The 19,669-nt window shown below is 42.1% G+C and overlaps 1 protein-coding gene across 1 annotated transcript in view; it reads left to right on the plus strand.

The window, feature by feature from the left end:
* The window catches only part of LOC116508491 (E3 ubiquitin-protein ligase TRIM37-like), a 66,180-nt gene that overhangs the window by 19,954 nt on the left and 26,557 nt on the right, over positions 1-19,669 (plus strand). Inside the window, exons 10-18 of the mRNA XM_032217136.1 lie at positions 243-367; positions 1,976-2,026; positions 2,518-2,599; positions 4,725-4,801; positions 8,378-8,557; positions 9,537-9,651; positions 12,875-13,087; positions 15,497-15,633; positions 18,997-19,091. Coding sequence (XP_032073027.1) covers positions 243-367; positions 1,976-2,026; positions 2,518-2,599; positions 4,725-4,801; positions 8,378-8,557; positions 9,537-9,651; positions 12,875-13,087; positions 15,497-15,633; positions 18,997-19,091 — 1,075 coding nt within the window. The remainder of the gene's footprint in view (positions 1-242; positions 368-1,975; positions 2,027-2,517; positions 2,600-4,724; positions 4,802-8,377; positions 8,558-9,536; positions 9,652-12,874; positions 13,088-15,496; positions 15,634-18,996; positions 19,092-19,669) is intronic.

The raw sequence follows: 19,669 nt of genomic DNA on the forward strand, positions 1-19,669 counted from the left end.
CCCTCAAACAAACGGTTGTAAGTCAAAGACTACCTTATAAAGTGAGGAGAGCTTGTCTGGGTCAAACAAAGCCCCCTCTAGCATTGGATTCATTGTGATTTTATGAGCTTTGCGTTTTAACACGAGTGAAGGCAAGTACACCTGTCCCAAGGTAATGCTGCAGGATCCAGTCTGGGTTGGTTTGTATTTCAAGGTGGATGTTTGACTCAGGCCTACCATGTGCTCCATTTCTTTCTCTACAGCTGAGGTCGTGCAGTAAAAGTGAACTGATCTCAAAAAGCTCGGAGATTTTAATGATGTTCCAACAAGTGCACCGGAAGCCCATGGCCTCTTTTGTCACCACTCCTGTCCCTCCAGACTTCACAAGGTACAGCTTCATCTACGGTATTTACAACCGATCAAATGTGTTGTTTGACCCCTAGGTCGCTTGTTTCTCAACCTTGGCTACCTTTAAGATGTGTGGACTTCAAATCCCCCCGAATTCCCCAGCCAGGCATAATAAATGAAAGGCGTTTGAGCTCAAAACATGTAACCTTCTCAACTTGCACAAGGCCTGACATTTACGCAAAGGATGTGAGAAACATTTTTTTTTAATGGAAACGCTTCTATGATAATCACTATAGTTTAGTGAGTTTTGGAGAAGAGATTTGCACCGTTAGCAGTCAAGAAGAATTTAAATGGCTCTCTGAGGGAGATGTCCGGTTAATAAACAGAAAAGATAAACAAAAAATCTTTACTGTAAATTAATTGTACGTTAGAGTTCTAGATGAAAATATGTTTTTTTTAGCCAGTGGTAAGCTTGTGTGAATGAGGCAGAAGGGGAGATATACAGTAACACCACCTATCTCCTGTTTACAACACAGTCCTTTCAGCAGTTCCAAGAAGGTTCCACACCCATGGTACTTAGGCAGATACAATGATAACAGAATAACAGAATTGGAAGGGACCTTGGAGGTCTTCTAGCCCAACCCTCCTGTTCAGGCAGAAAACCCTATATCTTTTCAGACAAATGGTTGTCCAATCTCTTTTTAAAAACTTCCAGTGCTGGAGCTTTCACAATTTCTGGTGGCAAGCCATTCCACTGGTTTATTGTTTGCACTGTCAGAAAAGTTCTCCTTAATTCTAGGTTTCTTCTCTCCTTGATAAGTTTCCATTTGTTGTTTCTTGTCCTGCCTTCTGGTGCTTTGGAGAATAGGTTGACCTCCTCTTTGTGGCAGCCCCTCAAATATTGGAACTCTACTATCATGTCACTCCTAGATATTCCTTGCCAAGAAGGTTCATGTAGTTTGAAATTAAGACAGATTTTGAAATTGAGACAATAGTGCACCTGCTTCTGAAATATCCTATCTGCCAAGTTTAGAGGGCAGAATTAAATTCCTCTTTCATTACAAACTATTGGGATCACTCTAATGTAGCAGTTCTGCAATGTCTACTGAACAATCCAGTTTGGTCTCATGGTTGAGGCACCAGGCTAGAAAGCGGGAGACCGTGAGTTCTAGTTCTTAGCCATGTAAGCTAAGTGGGTAGCCTTGAGCCAGTCACTGTCTCTCAGCCCAATTCTCTTCAAAGGGTTATTGTGTAAAAAATAAGAGGAAGAAAATGTTGGATGTGTTTGCCGCTTTGAATGATTTGCAAAAGCAATCAGGTGGGGTACTAATAAATAAATAAGAAAATCTCCAGTCTTTTGTATCATTGCTATGAAGATTAGAAGCTTTTAGACCTGATTGTTACCCAGGTGTATGTAATATGTGCTTCATGATTACTTTAGGTGTGTATTGAACGTTGTATGATGGATTTATTTTTAACATCTGTATGTTTTGTATATGTCCATATATTTTAATAAACTATTACCATCCCTTTTTAAAAACCTGTGAAGGAACTTTGAAACTTCCTGCAGTTTAATAAGGAAATATGTCAAGAGGTTCTTTTTTTAAAAATAATATAGGGGTCTCATGCTTTTGCTTTTTCTCTGCAGTGAGTTAGTTCCTGCTTATGATTCAACTACCTTTGTCCTGGAAAATTTTAGGTAAGAATATTACCTAATTCTAGTTAATTCTTTAGAGGTGGGTCTGCGATGAACTGCCCCTGGATTTCAGGAAAAGATGTGTCTGCTGAAAAGAATGACATCTTAGTGTTCCTTCTGTTTGTCCACATACCCTTGAATGCCCCTGTTTGAAGCAGAATCCAAAGCATAACACATTAAGAGCCGTGGTGGCGCAGTGATTAGAATGCAACATTGCAGGCTAATTCTGACAATTGCCAGTAGTTTGAATCTGACCAGCTCAAGCTTGACTCAGCCTTCCATCCTTCTGAGGTGGGTAAAATGAGGACCCAGATTGTTGGGAGAAATATGCTGACTCTGTAAACAGCTTAGAGAGGGCTGTAAAGCAGCATATAAAAGTCCTAAGTGCTGTAGCTATAGCTATTAAGGAATGGTTGCTTTTTGGAACTTAGTCTCTATTCAAAGGCTGCTATCATTCTATGTGCTAAATTCTTCTCTTTCAACTTTGTTAATAGCACTTTACGCCAGCGAGCAGATCCAGTTTACAGCCCACCACTTCAAATTTCTGGGCTTTGTTGGAGGCTAAAAGTGTATCCAGTAAGTTTTCATTGATGTTTATTTACTTATTTAATTTTATTTATTCATCATATTTAGGAACCAGCCATCTCCCTCACAGAGGGACTCTGGATAGTGTACAGATAAAATATTAATAGCATTAAAAGCAGCATATAAAATTTAAACTAGAAAGAGACAAGTGATGTTAAAAATTAATTAAATAGGATTGATAGCATTAAGAGATATTTGAATTATTCTTCTGATGCACTTCAGCACTCTAGTCCTATGATTAATCCTGGAATATTGTTCAACTTGCTGAAATTCAGGACTTCAAAATATAGATATTTAAATGTAATGTTTGAGGAATGCAGACTAAACATAGAGCCCTAATATAAATATTAACAAATATATTTTAGAATAGATAAGCCAAAAAAAAAAACCCCATTCAAGATATGCTATATAGCCATGATGGCGAACCTGTGGCATGCATGCCCGAAGTGGCACGCGTAGCCATGTCGCCTGGCCCATTCGTCTTTTGGGTTTCTGGCATGTACACACGCACGACGATCACCTGGCCTCCATGCATGCGGCAGTGCTGGAAACCGAAAGACCTGGTCTTCCGTTTTCCGGCATGTGCACTGGCCAGCTGATGGTTGCCCACATGCACGGCAGTAACTGGAAGACTAGCTGGCTGGTGCGCATGCGAGTGTCGGAAACTGGAAGTGCATTTTCTGGTGCACGCATGCTCCCTGGCCAGCTCCTGTTCTGAGTTGTGGCCCCAACGAGCGTGCACACTCCCTTTTTTTGGCACTCGCTGCTGAAAAGGTTCCCCATCACTACTATATAGTATGATTGTTTCCCCTTAAAAAAAGCTGATTAACTACAAGTAATTTTCATTGACTATTAATGAAACAAAATGGCCTGAACAAAATAAAATAAATGATTGATTATTGTTAATTTTAATCAAATTTTTTAAATGTTATTGTTAATCTTAATTGGGTTTGGTTTTTTGGATTATCTAATTTTTAAAAAAACTTTTGTAATATGTGGTTTTTTTTAATGTTGTACGCTGCCCTGAGTCCTTTGGGAGAAGGATAGCATATAAATCCAATAAACAAACAAACAAACAAAAATAAAGCTCATTATTTTTGAAGTCATGTCAGAATTGCTACTTAATATGCTTTACCTAAAATCCTTCTTTTGGGAAAGCCTGGACATTATTTTCTGTTTAAGCCCATTCCTAGTCAAACAAATTGTTTGAAAACGTAGCAAAAATGGATACAAAATAAAAGTCACTTGCTATGACAGCTTGTCTAACTTTTGTACAAGACATCCTAGATTCACTGTTTTTCATGTTTGAATATTTGAGATCAATCTGTAGCTTTCTGTTGCACTCTGTTTATTGAATGAATATTAAGCTATTTGGCAGTTGGGGTCTACTGGTTCAAGATTGATTCAGCTTTCCATCCTTCGGAGGTGGGTAAAATGAGGACCTAGCATGTTGGGGGCAAGAGGCTGACTCTGTAAAGCACTTAGAGAAGGATGTAAAGCACTGTGAAGCTGTATATAAGTCTAAGTGCTCTTGCCATTCTGCTGACTTAAGAAAAACCGAGCTTTGATTCATTATGGGTGACTTTTTGTTCAAGCTGTCAGCACAGAATAACAGAATAACAGAGTTGGAAGGGACCTTGGAGATATTCTAGCTCAATCCCTTGCTTAGGCAGCAAGCCGTATACCATTCCAGATTAATGGCTGTCCAGTCTCTTTTTAAAAAACCACCAATGTTGGAGCATTCACACCTTCTGGAGGCAAGTCAAATAACTGGTTTATTGTCCTCACTGTTGGGAAATTCCTCCTTAGTTCTAGGCTGGTTCTCTCCCTGATTAGTTTCCATCTGTTGCTTCTTGTCCTGCCTTCTGGTGCTTTGTATCAGGTGACACAAGGGATGTTAGTTTCAGCGAACAAGCCATTTCTTTGAGGCAACAAAGAAAGATGCAAGGGAACATCCGAGGTACCCTTCTTAACTTTAGATCTGGTGAGCTCTGCATCTGATACGAAGTTGACTTCCGTCACAGTAGGCGACTATACATAGGAACTTCTAAAGCTCTTTTGATTGCTCTGGATTTATTCCTAACTTCTATTTTAATTTGTGTGTGTGTGTGTGAAGGATGGAAACGGCGTGGTACGTGGCTACTATTTATCGGTATTTCTTGAGCTCTCAGCCGGATTGCCAGAAACATCCAAGTAAGAACTAATGCAAGCATCTGATATTATCTACTGCATGCCTTTCCCACAATGAAAATTGTTCCATGTTTTATTTATTATTCATTAAACAACTCTCACATTGGTTACTCTGGGCACCTTAACAAATTGAAAAAAAAATCGACCATATAATAAATATCCATTAAAAAAACCTTTTGCCCTACCCCCTATATCACAGTAATTTGTGGCCCCAAGGCCCACTGACAAAAAACAACTTTTTAGGGCCTTTCAGAAAAGCAACAGGGTGGGGGACAGCTCTCGGGGGGGGGTGATTTTCCATAAAGAAGGGACCACCACCAAGAAGTCCCATTTTTGTGGTCCTACCAGATGACAATTCCCAATTAATGTTGTGTCAGTGTAAGCATAGGCGCAGTTATGTGTCTGAGTTTGCCTTTTATAAGTCTAACTTGCTAAATGCCCAGCATCTGGCTAGGAATTACAAGGGGAAAATGAAAGGTGGTAGTCTCATTTCAACTGTTCTTCCTTAGAGTGAAAAACTGATGATCTTATGCTGCACTTTCCACATTATTCACAAACATAACATTTGTGGGACCACCAATTCCATCCGACATCAGCCCACTCAATTCAGTGGCACAAAGAGAGTCCACTGTTGAACCTCCATTTTGGGGAGGCCTGCTTTTGTGTGACACTACTAATGCCGTAGAGCAGCATCCCACCTGAGAATCAGACTAACCATCTCCTTGGTGACCTTTTGAATGCCTTAGGCTAGAGATGTTCCAAAGACCCTTCAAAGTCATCGAGCCATCTTTCCTGTTCTATTTTAATTTTTGTAGTTTTCTGCTGGCGTGGAATTTGTTTTATCCTGTTTCCCTGAAAATAAGACCTCCCCGGATAATAAGCCCAATCGGGCTTTTGAGCGCATGCACTAAAATAAGCCCTCCCCCCACAAAATAAGCCCTCCCAGAAAACATTGCAATACAGCAGCAATCATGGGTTGACCACGCTTGCCGCCTCCTGCACCTCAAAAATAATAAGACCTCCCCGAAAATAAGGCCAAGTGCTTATTTCGGGGCTCAAAAGAAAACAAGACCTTGTCTTATTTTTGGGGAAACATGGTACCATTTTATCATTGTATGGCTGCTGCTTTGTCTCCTACTATGTGTAAACCATAAGGGTCTCTGGATTGCAGTGGGGTAGAAAGGTGAATAAAAAAGTAAACAATAAAGAATGACTTTTCAGTGATGTGAAAAGAGGGAAATTGGCAAAAATTAGTACTCTCCATGTTACTCTTCAGAAATCACCTTCTGGATTACAAATGGGTCTATGAAATATGAAACTGTGAAATATGAAACTGTGAGCTTAGTTGTTTTCTTGCAGACATTTGTTTACCAAACTAGGTAACATCATCAGGGTTAGGATAATCCTGACCAATAAATACTCTAAATGTGAAACTGTTAGAAGTCTGAAAGTGCAGGCTTTCTCCATTAGTTTTGCCTGCTGAGTATTGCACTAGACCAGGGATGGTGATCTTATGGCGCGTGTGCCTCAGGTGGCACGTGGAGCCATTTGTCAGGGCATGCAAGGCGTTGCCCTGTCAGCTGGCCAGCTGAGTTCAGCCTTTTTTAAAGCCATTTTTTGCCCTCCCCAGGCTCCAGAGGCCTTATAGGAGCCTGGGGAGGGCGAAAAGAGCCTCCCCCCCCCCGGAGTCCCTCTGGAGGCTTCAGGAGCTTCCCTGAATCCTCCAGAGTGCAAAAAACTGGCCCTATGGGCAAACCGGAAGTTCAGGAATGGACTTCCAGTTTGCTCGTAGGATCTGTTTCTGAAGGTCCCTGAAGCCTCCAGAGGGCCTCGGGGGCGGGGGAGTGTTTTCACCTTCCCCAGGCTCCTATAAAGCCTCTAGAGCCTGGGGAGGGCAAAAAAAGCATGGGAAAAATGGGGGGGGGAGCACCTTTCATGTGTGCATGCACACGGTGTGTGTGTGTGTGTGTCACATGTTGCATTATGGGTGAGGTATGTCTGCGCACGACTCCCCTGCGCTTCCCCCCTAATGGCACACGAGGAAAAAAAAGGTTCGCCATTGCTGCACTAGACTGTTATGTGTGGCTATTAAATTGCTCTGCGTATGGGAAAAGTGGTTGTATTGTTTGCCAGTCATCTTTAGCAATCAGTCAGAATAGAGCTGGAAGGGACCTTCAAGGTCTTCTAGTCCAACCCGCTGCTCAAGCAGGACACCCCATACCATATATCATTCCAGACAAATGGCAACCCAGTCTCTTCTTAAAAATCTCCTGTAATGGACCACCCAGGGCTTCTAGTGGCAAGCTATTCCACTGGTTAATTGTCTGGATTGTTAGGCAGTTTCTCCTCAATTCCAGGTTGGTTCTCTCCTTGATTAGTTTCCATCCATTATTTCTTGTCCTGCCCTCTGGTGCTTTGGAAAATAAAATTAATCCCCTCCTCTTTGTGGCAGCCCCTCAAATACTAGAAGATAGCTATCATGTCCTCCCAGTCCTTCTTTTCTCTAGACTAGCCAAACCTAGCAAGCTAAGAATCCTGAACTGGGTGTTGTGCTGAACTTGCTGTAGAGAGATACCTTAACTTTGGCAGGGAACAGAAGCCCAGCTGAGAAATTTTCCTGGCTTCCATACAATCAAAAAATCAAAATCCTGGTCTCCGGTTCAAGTTGCTATTTAATATACTTTATCTGAATTCTTTCTTTTGGGAAAGCTTGGACATTTGGAGTGAGATTTAGTTTTTATCTTGATTGCTTCAGTTTTTCAACTCTCACTGCATACTTTAAATCTTCCAGATAAGTTTCCAAGTTGGTTATGTACTTATTTGTCTCCTCTCATTCTAAACCATTTGGTGGCATTTTAATACCAAGCTACCACACCATCTGCAGTGCACAATCTTGCGTGGGATGGCCAGAACCTGCATGTCTGTCTGTCTGTGTCTGTCTGTCTTTCTTTCTTTCTTTCTTTCTTTCTTTCTTTCTTTCTTTCTTTCTTTCTTTCTTTCTTTCTCTGCTTTGCACCACAGTAGTACCTTTCAATTCATTTAATGTATTTTTCTACTGAAAGATTTTGTATATATTTTATACACTCCACAAAAATATAGATTTGGAACATGCATCCTTGAAAACATAAAGTATACTAATATCTTGTAAATCTTCCAGATAATGTAAGACGTTGGGTTATTTTATGTCTAAGATAACCCAATGAAAACAGAACTGTTGATTTTTATTCACTGCATTCTTTTGGTCGAGAAGATCTTCATCAATTGTTAATGTGTACCTAAAATTTTGGAAAATATGGGTTTTGCATACTACACTTTACACTAGTTCTGTACAGGTAATCTTCAGTTTATGACCACAATTGAGCCCAAAATCTGTGTGATTAAGCGAGGAATTTCTTAGGAGTTTTGCCCCATTTTATGACTTTCCTTGCCACATGTGTTGTCAATCTCTGCAGTTTTTATTTTCCTCACTGCATCTTATTATATACACCCAAGTTGATCTGAAAATTACCTTCAGAAAATATGGGAATGCACAGATACAATGTAGGAATAATGAAATACTGAACCCTCCCTTCCTTCCAGATATGAATATCGTGTTGAGATGGTCCATCAATCCACTAATGATCCTGCAAAGAACATCATTAGAGAATTTGCATCTGATTTTGAAGTTGGGGAATGCTGGGGTTACAACAGGTTTTTCCGACTGGATTTGCTTGCCAATGAAGGCTATTTGAACAGGCAAAATGACACGGTCATATTACGGTAAGACAGTTTCATGGCATTAGGATGGTAAATCTCTTTATGCTACATTAGTGGCTCTTGGTCTTAAATGTTTTTCTTGTGAAAATACATTGTGTAGGGTTCAAAAATAAGAAGAGGGAATCTTTTCATTGATAGCCCTTCTTCTCTGGAATATTGTCTTTAGTAGGGATATTTGAGACAGACATTATATCTGTCCCGGGATAATGTTGCAGGCTCCCATCTGGGTCAGTCACCAGGACTGGAGGTTTTGTTTCCCAGGCTAGAGAGAAATTCCCTGAAGATGGGCTCCAGCATGAGTCCGAAAGCTCGGAAGAAAAAACTTATGGTCCTGTTGACTGACTCAGGTTGGATCCTACAGACTATTATCTTTTCTGTGCCAGATACATTTTAACCTTTTATTGCTCCTTTTGTTGTTTCTATGTTGCACATTTTAATTATAATGTTTCAATGTATAATTTGATCATTTTAGAACTTTGGGCATTTTTAGTTTGTTGTAAAGTCATCCTGGGAAAAACTGTTTTTTTTTAAAAGAATTACATATAAATGTTAAATGCAAATGACTAATTGTGTCTTTTAATTGGTGGACCCTAAGCAAAATTAGATAATTGCTTAAATCTCTTAGCAGGTTCCTTATTGGGATTATTGCACCTTAATGAATAACAGCTAGCACTTAAGTATTAAAAGGAAATACAATTTTCCCAGTCCTGTTTTAGAAGCCAAGTAAACAAACATCAGTAAACAAAAGGTGACACTTTAGCATTAGCCAGTTTAATTAACGGAATGCAGTTTAAAGCCCTAATCCCTTGGAGTAAATGGGATAGTGTCGGATAACGCAACCTTGTTTCTCTTAATAAAGCCGTCCTGTTTGGACTATGGAAACACACATACTGGAGGAAGTTGGAGAGAATCCAAAAATGAAATGACTTGCATTTTTGGGGGTAAGCTTAGCGGACCTTTTGACGTGCTGTTTCTGCTAAAGGTTCCAGGTGCGTTCACCTACGTTCTTCCAGAAATGTCGGGATCAGTACTGGTACATTTCTCAGCTGGAAGCTGCTCAAACAAGCTACGTCCAGCAAATAAATAATCTGAAAGAGGTAAGCAGTACTACTTCATACAGAACAAACTGTAGGTATTTATTTATTTGAAACATTTATATAGCCGTCTATCTTACAACATGTAAATCATATTAAAACCATGAAATTAGATTAAAGCATTAAAATACTAACACAGCCTCCTACGTTGTATTGCCTTTCCAAGATTGTAATAACTGATATGCGTTCCTTTTTTTCTAATTCAAGCGGGAAGTATGTGTAACAAGGTTCAAGTTAAGATATTCAGAGAGTCCTTGACTTGCAAGCACTTGTTTAGTGACCTTTCGAAATTACAATGGCACTGAAAAATAGACTTATGGCTGGTCCTCACGTTTACGACCATGGCAGCATTTCCACACCAGTCACATGATCAAAATTCAAGTGCTTAGCAACCTGCAATTGACAGTTGCAGCCTTCTGGGGTCATGTGATCTCCATTGCACTATGAAGCGGTACATAAGTCTAAGTGCACTTGCTACTTGCATCCTTCCCTGGGTTTCTGACAAGCAAAGTCAATGGGGGAACCAAGATTTCATTAATGACCACGTGCGTCACTTAACTGCAGTGATTCGCTTAACAAGCGTGGCAAAAAAAATGATCATAAAAATGGATGCGCGTGTGTTCGGCAACGGAAATTTTGGTGCCAATTGTGGTCATAAATTGAGAATTACCTGTATAACAAAACCTGACTTAATCTTGTTTAGTATTATCATCAACCCCACAAATTCCCTGAAGCACTTTTTAAACTTCAAATCTCAAAACCCTATACATACCTCATTGAATACATGTCCATGGAAATTCTGATGATAGCCAGTAGATCTTCCAGTTTAAATACTCTATTTTTAATGGGTCAGCTGTTGGAAAAATTAGAACAGGAATTGCACAGAAAAATTAGAATCAGGACATTGAGAACAATTAATCACTGGAATGGCTTCCCTCCAGAAGTTATAGGTGCTCCCTCACTGGAGGTTTTCATGAAGAAATGGGACAGCCACTTGTCTGAAATGGTACAGAGTTCCCTGCTTGAGCAGAGGGTTGGACTAGAAATGTCCCAAGATCCCTTCCAACTCTTATCATTCTGTTAAATCTCACTCATCCAGAAGCTGAATCTGAGTGACAGTGCCAATCTGTTGTGTATTGTGGAGACCAGGTGGAAGAAAGCATTCGTGTCTTCCATTTCTGTTACCTAGTCCGGTGATGGTGAACCTATGGCACGTATGCCAGAGGTTGCACGCAGCGCCCTCTGATGGCACGTGAGCCATCCCCCCAGTTCAGCTTCGGCACGTATGCTTCCTACTGGGCAGTTGGTCTTTGGGTCTCTGTTGCACATGCGCTGGGGCGGGGCTTGTGCAGGAAGGGCTCGCACACAGGCATGGGGGGATGTAGTGATGCATACATGCGCAGGGGGCGAGGTATGCGGCGGGAGTGGGGCACATGCAGGGCGAGCGCATTGCATTTTGGGGATTCGGGCGAGCATGTGCGTTCTTGCACGCACGCGCTTTGGGTACTCGGTCCAGAAAAGGTTAGCCATCACTGAGCTAGTTTCTTCTGCAGTAGAAAAGACAAATAAAAGGAGAATAAGTGTAGCTCAGGGTTGAACTGAGTGCTGTCTGAGCTTGGTTGTTTTCTTGCCGATATTTCATTATCCAACTTGGTAACATCAACAGTGCCAGACACTGATTAAGTTATCTACTTTTGGTATTGAAACGTCTGCAAGAAAATAACCCAGCTCAGACAACACCAAGGAACCTTCAGAGAAGAGAGAGCAGGAGGACTCGCTCACTTCATCTCACTCAGCCAGTCTTTCACATTCCAGGCCACCCGCTTTAGGGCATTGTGTTGTAGTTTGGTGACTTGTTAGTTTGAAGGGATTGTTGGTCCATTGTCCTTTCATGTGCTTACCAAGATGGCATTACTTTTGCCTCTCTCTGGGGGCACACTCAGATCATCATTTGCTCAGATCATCATTTCAGGCCTCTGGGAGATTTTTCCACTCATTCCTCTACCCTTTCTTGGTTTTTTGATGTTTGGATAGTTAGTTGTTGTGGCCCAGCAGGAGCCGTTGGAGCTGCAGATGGACTCCGATAGTGAGGAACCCTATGAGTCAGCTACGGAGGATGTGGAGGACCCTGGGCAGGGTTCAGACTCCAAGCAAGGACCAGGGAGGCTGGTTGGCCACCAGGAGGCGCCTGAGGCATGGAGCAGTGGGGAAGATCAAAGGGAGTTTGTACCTGACGTGCGGTACTGGAGTAGCAAGGAAGATCAAAGGGAGTTTGTCCCTAACGTCAGGCACTGGAGCAGTGGTGAAGATCAAAGAGAGTTTGTCCCTGATGCCCCGCAACGGAGGGCAGAGAAACGGAGGCAGCAGTTATGGAGACAGACTCATAAGAGATAATCAAGCCCAGGTGGTTGTGGCTTGGCTCCTCCCAAGAGAGTATATAAGAAGAGACTTTGGGAGGAGACCTTTTGCAGGACACAACCGTTCATACCAAGCTGGAGAAGCTTTTGTGTGTATTGTATCTCTTATCTGTGGAAGTCTGGGTTGCTGCCAACATCTTGTCTATGAGTAATTGCTGTGAATAAAGTGTGGCTAACAGTAAGCCTGTGTCGGCGTTAATTACCGGACGGAGGGGGGATCAGAACAGTTAGTTACGAACAAATGACATAAGATTATTTAATCTTTCAAATGCAGACATGTGTTTTTGCGTACACATTTTAAAGTAATTGTACTTAGATTAATGCATGATCCATATTCTTAAGACAATGTCATAATTACCTAAATCGTTTTTTGTACCTAAACTCTGTATATAATTCAGCCACTTTTCATGCATATGCTACTGAGACACTTTTTGCTTAAATATGTTTATTAATATTTTTTATTTCTTAACCGCCCATCTTCCTCAGAGTTCAGAATTTCCCCCTCCCCCCTTTTGATTTCCCAATATCAGTTGTTTTTTACTCCTTTGTGGTTTCCCATTATTAAATCATCCCTTTTAACTACTTTTAAATTGTTAATCATTTCAAAACTTTTAGAAAAATACTTGATTCGGTATCATCTTTACAGAGGATTCTTGTACCAGTGATGCTCCCAAATTAGAACATGTTAGTTTGGGTCGGGTCTTGCTCTCGCTGCTTTCAGAAAGCCCATCAACACAACTTCTAAGTGTCATCTTTGTTTTTTCTCTCTCTCTTTTTTTTTTTTGCTTACTTGCTTAAAAAAAATGAAGAGGCTTGCGATTGAGCTTTCCCGGAGCCACAAATCCCACGGCGTCTCCCCTCCAGATACTCACCTCAGCCCACAAAGTGATGATGGCCTGGAAACGAGACCGAAGAAATCAGGACCGAACTCAGAAGTGCTTCTTGAGGCTGTGGCCGGTACAGCACCTCCCAGAAACACAAAACAAGAAGAGGAGGAAAAAGTGCAATATGAAGACTTTAATGTAAGTACAAGTAAACCCCTGGTTATGAGTGTTCCCTGAGTGAACATTCGAAGTTACTCGACAAGCGCCCCCTAGTGGTTTACGAACAAGTCCTGAATTTATCAATCTTGCTGCACCACGGCAGTTGTTTGCCCTTACAAACAACCACAGAGGATCTGCAACATTCGGCCTGCACTTTGCTGGTTGGAACGGAGCTCCGTTTCGTCCTGCAAAGTGGTGGGCGAGGCCTCTGAAGGCCCAAAGGGAGCGTTGGAGGGGCGTGCGCGGCTGAGAGGCTGGAGAAGAGACAGCTTGCTAGATCTTTGCATGGTAAGCGACCCGTGCAACAGTATGGGAGGGTGGAAAAGCAGTTGTGGGGAGCATGAAGTATTTAAGTGGGTTGAGGAGACCTTGGGTGGTCTTAAGCAGGTGGCCTGTTGCATCCCTAGCAGGGGTGGGTTCCTGCCAGTTCTAACCTCTTCTGTAGAAGAGGTTCCACAAATCTACAGTGCTGTTTAGAACCGGTTTCAGCTCCCTCCCCCTGCCCGTCTGCACATCATCAAGATGAAGAGCGAGAGGAGGAATTCTGGGAGTTGAAGTCCACAAGTCTTAAAGCTGTCAAGTTTGAACACCCCTGGGTTTTTTTTTTCTAAAGGGTTAGGGGTGCGAGGGTCTTAAGACTTGAACACTTCAATGCAAGAGTTCCTGAGCCCACATTTTGGTTGCTAAGCAAGAGCGTTGTTACGTGAGTTTCACCACATTTTACAAGTTGGCCACCCCCACCTGGTCACATGACTGTCTAGCCACTCCCACCCAGTCACAAACTCCCACAAAACAGGCCACACCTACAGAAGAGGTTCTATTTTTTTTTTGAAACCCATCACTGATCACTAGGCACCCCCATGGCCTTCCCCACCCTGAAACACCTCATGTGTGTTCAACGAGCCACACATTCGATTAGGGAATATGTGGGCAAAAAGAGGGAATGATTCCCCGTTCATGGTATAAGATTCACTCCCATGAATCCTCAGGTTACAAGTGGAATGGGCAAGCTCCATTGCATCCGTAACTCGAGGACTACCTGTATTCTTGCCCCCTGCTCCAGTGAATTTACTGCCTAATGAACAGCACCTGTGGCTCTTCTGCTCAGCGAATGGAAAGCACAGGTCGTCCACCTTTGAGCCCAACATTTCTGTTGCTAAGCAAGACAGTTGTTGTGTCCATCACAGTATCTCTGTTGGTCACATGATCAAAGTTTGGGGGCTTGGCAACTGGCATGTATTTAATGACAGTTGCAGCGTTCTAGGGTCACACGACCACCATTTGCAACTCTGATCAGCAGAGTCAATAGAGGAAGCGGGATTTGCTTAATCTTTGCAGTGATTTACTTAACAACCGTTGAGAAAAAAAGGTCATAAAATTAAGCACGACTATTTCACAGTCACCTTGCTTAGCAATGGAGAGTTTGGTCCTGATTGTGATCGTAACTTGAGGACTACCTGAAGTTATTAAAGATCACTTGCGATGTGAAAAAAGAATCAGTAATGCCACGTTTCATTGGTTTTTCTTCCTTCCCCATGACGTCTCGTGTCAGTAAGGAAAATACAGGTAGTCCTCGACTTATGACCACAATTGAGCCCAACATTTCTGTTGCTAAATGAGACATTTGTTAAGTGAATTTTGCCCCATTTTATTACCTTTTTTGCCACAGTTGTTAAATGAATTACTGCAGTTGTTAAATTAGTGACACGGTTGTTAAGTGAAACTGGCTTTCACATTGACTTTGCTTGTCAAAAGGACATAAAAGATGGTCACGTGACCCCAGGACACGGCAACCGTCAGAAATATGGCAAAAATTCAGTTGCCAAGCATCTGAATTTTGCCAAGCCTCTGAATTTTGATCACATGATCATGGAGATGCTACAATGGTTGTAAGTGTGAAAAACAGTCATAATAAGTTTTCAGTTCACTTTTTAAACGGTCACTGAATGAACTTTTGTAAGGACTACCTGTAATTCATCTCTTTGGTTTTATAAACAGAGGAGTACGTATGGAAGCTTCTGTGTTCCTGATTTTTCAGAGTCACGTTTCCCCCCCCCCCCAATTAGCTGTTTGTGTGAGAATTGCTGCCTCCTTTGCAGCCCTTACTCAAAGTAAGTGTTTTGTTTCCACATCTGCTCCAGAGGTGGGTTCCTACTGGTTCGACCCAGTTCGGCCGAGTAGGTAGTAACTTGACCTGCCATGCCCCTGAACTGGTCCTATCGGTGGCGGCGGCATCTTGATTTTTGTTTCTGCACATTGCAAAAATGTATTTCCCCCCCTTTTCTAACATTGTGCGCATGCGCAGATCTTTTTAGGTGCACATTTTTTTGCACGCCGAACCAGCAGTAATGCTGGCAGCAACCAACCCCTGATCTGCTCTAATTGCAGCACGAACTCTCCGACGGCGATCTGGATGTTGATTTTGTTGGGCAAGAGGAGGCGAACCATTTGGATGGCAGCAGCTCCTCCGTGAGCTCGACGGCCACCAGCAACACGGAGGAAAACGACATAGACGAAGAGACCATGTAAGTCACGGCAGGGATTTCCTTTCCCTGTGTCCGTTGGCATGTAAATCCCTTTTCACGTCTCTGTGTAAAAATCCCCAACCCTTCAGCGATGTTCCAAAAATGTCACCAGGAAGGCTTAACGTTCATATAAGCCTAAAGCCGAGATTTTGTTCCCCCACATCCACTCAACTTAGTGAGACTTCCTGTGCGTAGGATTGAACTGCAACTAATCCATATATTTAAGCTGTGTTGGGAAGCCCTTTAATTGTAAACCTGGCAATCAGATTGGAAGGCCAGAGATCTTTTATAGATAAATATAGTATTTTTCGGAGTATAAGACGCACCGGAATATAAGACGCACCAGAGTATAAGACACACCAAGGTTTTGAAGAGGCAATTTTTTAAAAAAGTAGGTAGGTAGATAGAGGGATAGAGAGGGATAGAGAGAGAGAAATACAGTAGGGAGGGAGGGAGGGAGAGAGAGTGGGTAGGTAGATAGAGGGATAGAGAGAGAGAAATACAGTAGGGAGGGAGAGAGAGTGGGTAGGTAGGTAGGTAGGTAGGTAGGTAGATAGAGGGATAGAGAGAGAAATATAGTAGGTAGATAGGGAGAGAGCGTGCGTAGGTAGGTAGATAGAGGGAGAGAGGGAGAAATACAGTAGGTAAGTAGGGAGAGAGAGTAGGTAGGGAGGGAGAGAGAGTAGGTAGGGAGGGAACGAGAGCATGGGTAGGTAGGTAGATAGAGGGATAGAGAGAGAAATACAGTAGGTAGGTAGGGAGAGAGAGCGTGGGTAGGTAGGGAGATAGAGGGATAGAGAGAGAGAGTAATACAATAGGTAGGGAGGTAGAGAGCAAGAGTAGGTAGGTAGGTAGGTAGATGTTTCTAGATGTATTTATCCATGTGCTGGAGAAGGAAATAGAGACAACCTGCAGCACCTAAGACTTGTTTCTGCTGGCACAGCACTTGATCAATGTAATTCTCATCAATCACTAACTAAAGAGCTTTCCAAAAGGGGGAAAAAGGTTTTTGCACTCTGCAAACCTCCCCAAAACGGCCCATTTTCGTGAAAACGGGCCCATTTTTTTCAAATAAAAGGCATGAATAGCCTTGGGGGGTTTGCAGAATGCTCCTGGGAGTGTGGGGGAGCAAAAAACGGCCCATTTTTTGCTCATTTCTACCCCCTCAAAAACCCCAGGAGCTGTCTGAAAGCCTCCATAGGGGTATGCACGGCCATTTTGGTGAAGGGGCGGGGCTTCGGGAAGCAAAAAAAATGCTGTATTTGATGTATAAGATGCACCCAGATTTTCAGCCTCTTTTTTGAGAAAAAAAGGTGCATCTTATACTCCAAAAAATACGGTACATAGAATTTAATGGATGAAAGGGACCTTCTAAATAAGGGATAAACATTTTCTCCAAAAGTTGGTGTTAATTCTCAGAATAACTGAACAGAGTTGGGAGGGACCTTGGAGGTCTTCCACCCAAACCCCCTGCTTAGGCAGGAAGCCAAATACAATTCCGGACTAATGGCTGTCCAATGTTTTCTTAAGAGCCACCAGTATTGGATAATTCACAATTTCTAGAAGCAAGTCAAATAACTGGTTTATTATTCTCACTGTCGGGAAATTCCTCCTTAGTTCTAGGTTGGTTCTCTCCTTGATTAGGTTCCATTTGTTGCTTCTTGTCCTGCCTTCAGGTGCTTTGTATCAGGGTGACACAAGAGATGTCAGTTTCAGTGAACGAGCTATTTCTTTGAGGCAACAAAAAAAAGATGTAGGGGAACATCTGAGTTACCCTTCTTAACTTTAGATCTGCTGAGCTCTGCATCTGATAAAAAGTTGACTTCTGTCTCAGTAAGACAAATAGTTGTCCAATTTGTTCTTAAAAACCTCCAGTGATGGAGCACCCACAATTTAATGGAAGCAAATCGTCATGCCTCTAGTGGTGGCTGGGGTGATGGGATGGCATCCAAGACCCCTTAGGTTCACAAACTGCGGTTCCCAAATGTTTTGGAACCAGGGACCAGTTTCCAGAAAAGACAGTTTACCCACAGACTGGGTGGTAGTGGTGGAATTGGTTTCACGCACTACCTAGATATGGCGCATGGACAGATGTAGCTTTGCTTGCTTCCACAGCCCAGTTCCTAACAGGCCGCAGACCAGTACTGCTTCACAGCTTAGGGATTGAGGACAGAGGGTTTCAAATTATTTGAACTATGTTTTTCACTTCTGAGAGTTTCTCTTTTTGTTGAATTTATAAAGTGCATGCAGGTATTCCTCAACTTAAAACCATTCATTTACTGATGGTTCAAAATTACAACAGCATTGAAAAAAGTGACTTACAGCCACTTTCAATAATACAATACAATAGCAGAGTTGGAAGGGATCTTGGAGGTCTTCTAGTCCAACCCCCTGCCTAGGCAGGAAACCCTATACCAGGGTTGGAACCCTTCCAGACAAATGGCTATCCAACATCTGCCTAGATAAGGTAGACCATAACCTACTACTAGATAAAGTAGAAGAATGTGGGTTGGACAGCATCACCACTAGATGGATTCGTAACTGGCTGACCAACCGCACTCAACGTGTGGTCCTCAATGGAACTGCATCTACATGGAGCGAAGTATGCAGTGGAGGACCCCAAGGCTCTGTTTTAGGCCCAGGACTCTTCAACATCTTCATCAATGATTTGGATGAGGGAATACATGGGAAACTCATCAAACTTTCCATACTTATGAGATTGTAGCAATCCCATGCTCACACAATCAAAACTAGTGCACTTGGCAACTGGAATGTATTTATGACAGTTGTCATATCACTATTTGTAACTTCCCAGCTGGCTTCAGGCAAGCAAAGTCAATGGGGCAAACCAGATTCACTTAACAACAGCAAGTTTCACTTAACAATTGCAATGATTTGCTTAACATCTATGGGGGAAAACCCTTGTAAAATGGGGCAAAACTCATTTAACTGTCTCGCTAGCGATGGAAATTTTGGGCTCAATTGTGGTCCTAAGTCGAGGACTATCTGTATTCTAAAAAGGGGATCTTAGATCAGCTAATCTAACCAATCTTACTTCAGATATAAACATCCCCCACTTTAGGAGTGCCTTAAATAAATAGCTCTCTGGGTTCTTTACTCATTTTCCCTTTGAAAATGGTACAGTTGATTCTATTACCACAGGTCACTGTTTCTACTTTGTGTTGCACCTGCCCCTAAGTGCAGGTGAGCTCAGCATTTTATCCCGTTACAGTGAAATTGTAATTTCAGTGCAATTCAGAATTTCAGTGCAATTCAGAATTCTTCAAACCCTATTTAATAGAACGGACATTTTCTCAAACCTGAAACTTAGCAAGAACTTTGTGGTTTTATTTTGCCCTCAAGGTCTGGAGAGAACGATGTGGAATACACTCACAACATGGAGTTGGAGGAAGGAGACCTTGTAGAAGAAGCCACATCTGCCCCAGCAGGGGCTTCAGGTATACATAGAGAAAAATCCTTTTTATAAGGGCATTTCCGTATAAAGCATCCCTTCCTCCTTTGTCCTCATCAGAAGCCACGTGGAGTTGGGGATTCTGTAGGATTTTCTATTTTTGGAACTGCTGCATCACACATCATATGTACAGATTATTTAATGTAGGGCAGTCATCCCATTAGCTCAAATTCAATGGAGGCTTGCAGCTGGGATTTTTTTTTTTTTAAAAAAAAGCATGTCGGTATAATACTAGCTGTGAGATTATGTTTTGGGAAAGGCTATCAGACAAACTTGAGTTTTTGAGAGGTTTGCCTTACTTCAAGGAAAAGATTGTCCTTGGGCCTTCCTGCCTTTATAACCTAAGAAGCTTTAATGCCTTCATTTAAAACCTTCTGAAGTTCTTCTGAGGTACATCCTCTTACTGCGGGAGGAGATAATTTAGGTAGTAGGTAGAGAAGAATTTAAATAAATGAGTTGTTTTTTTAGGCAGTAGATGGAGAAGAATTTCAATAAATCTATCTCTTCGATTGTTGATTTGAATGTAATTCAGAAACAGATTCTTTATACAGGCAGTCCTGAACT

The sequence above is a fragment of the Thamnophis elegans genome, chromosome 4 (genome assembly GCF_009769535.1).
Source record: "Thamnophis elegans isolate rThaEle1 chromosome 4, rThaEle1.pri, whole genome shotgun sequence".
NCBI classification, from domain to species: domain Eukaryota; kingdom Metazoa; phylum Chordata; class Lepidosauria; order Squamata; family Colubridae; genus Thamnophis; species Thamnophis elegans.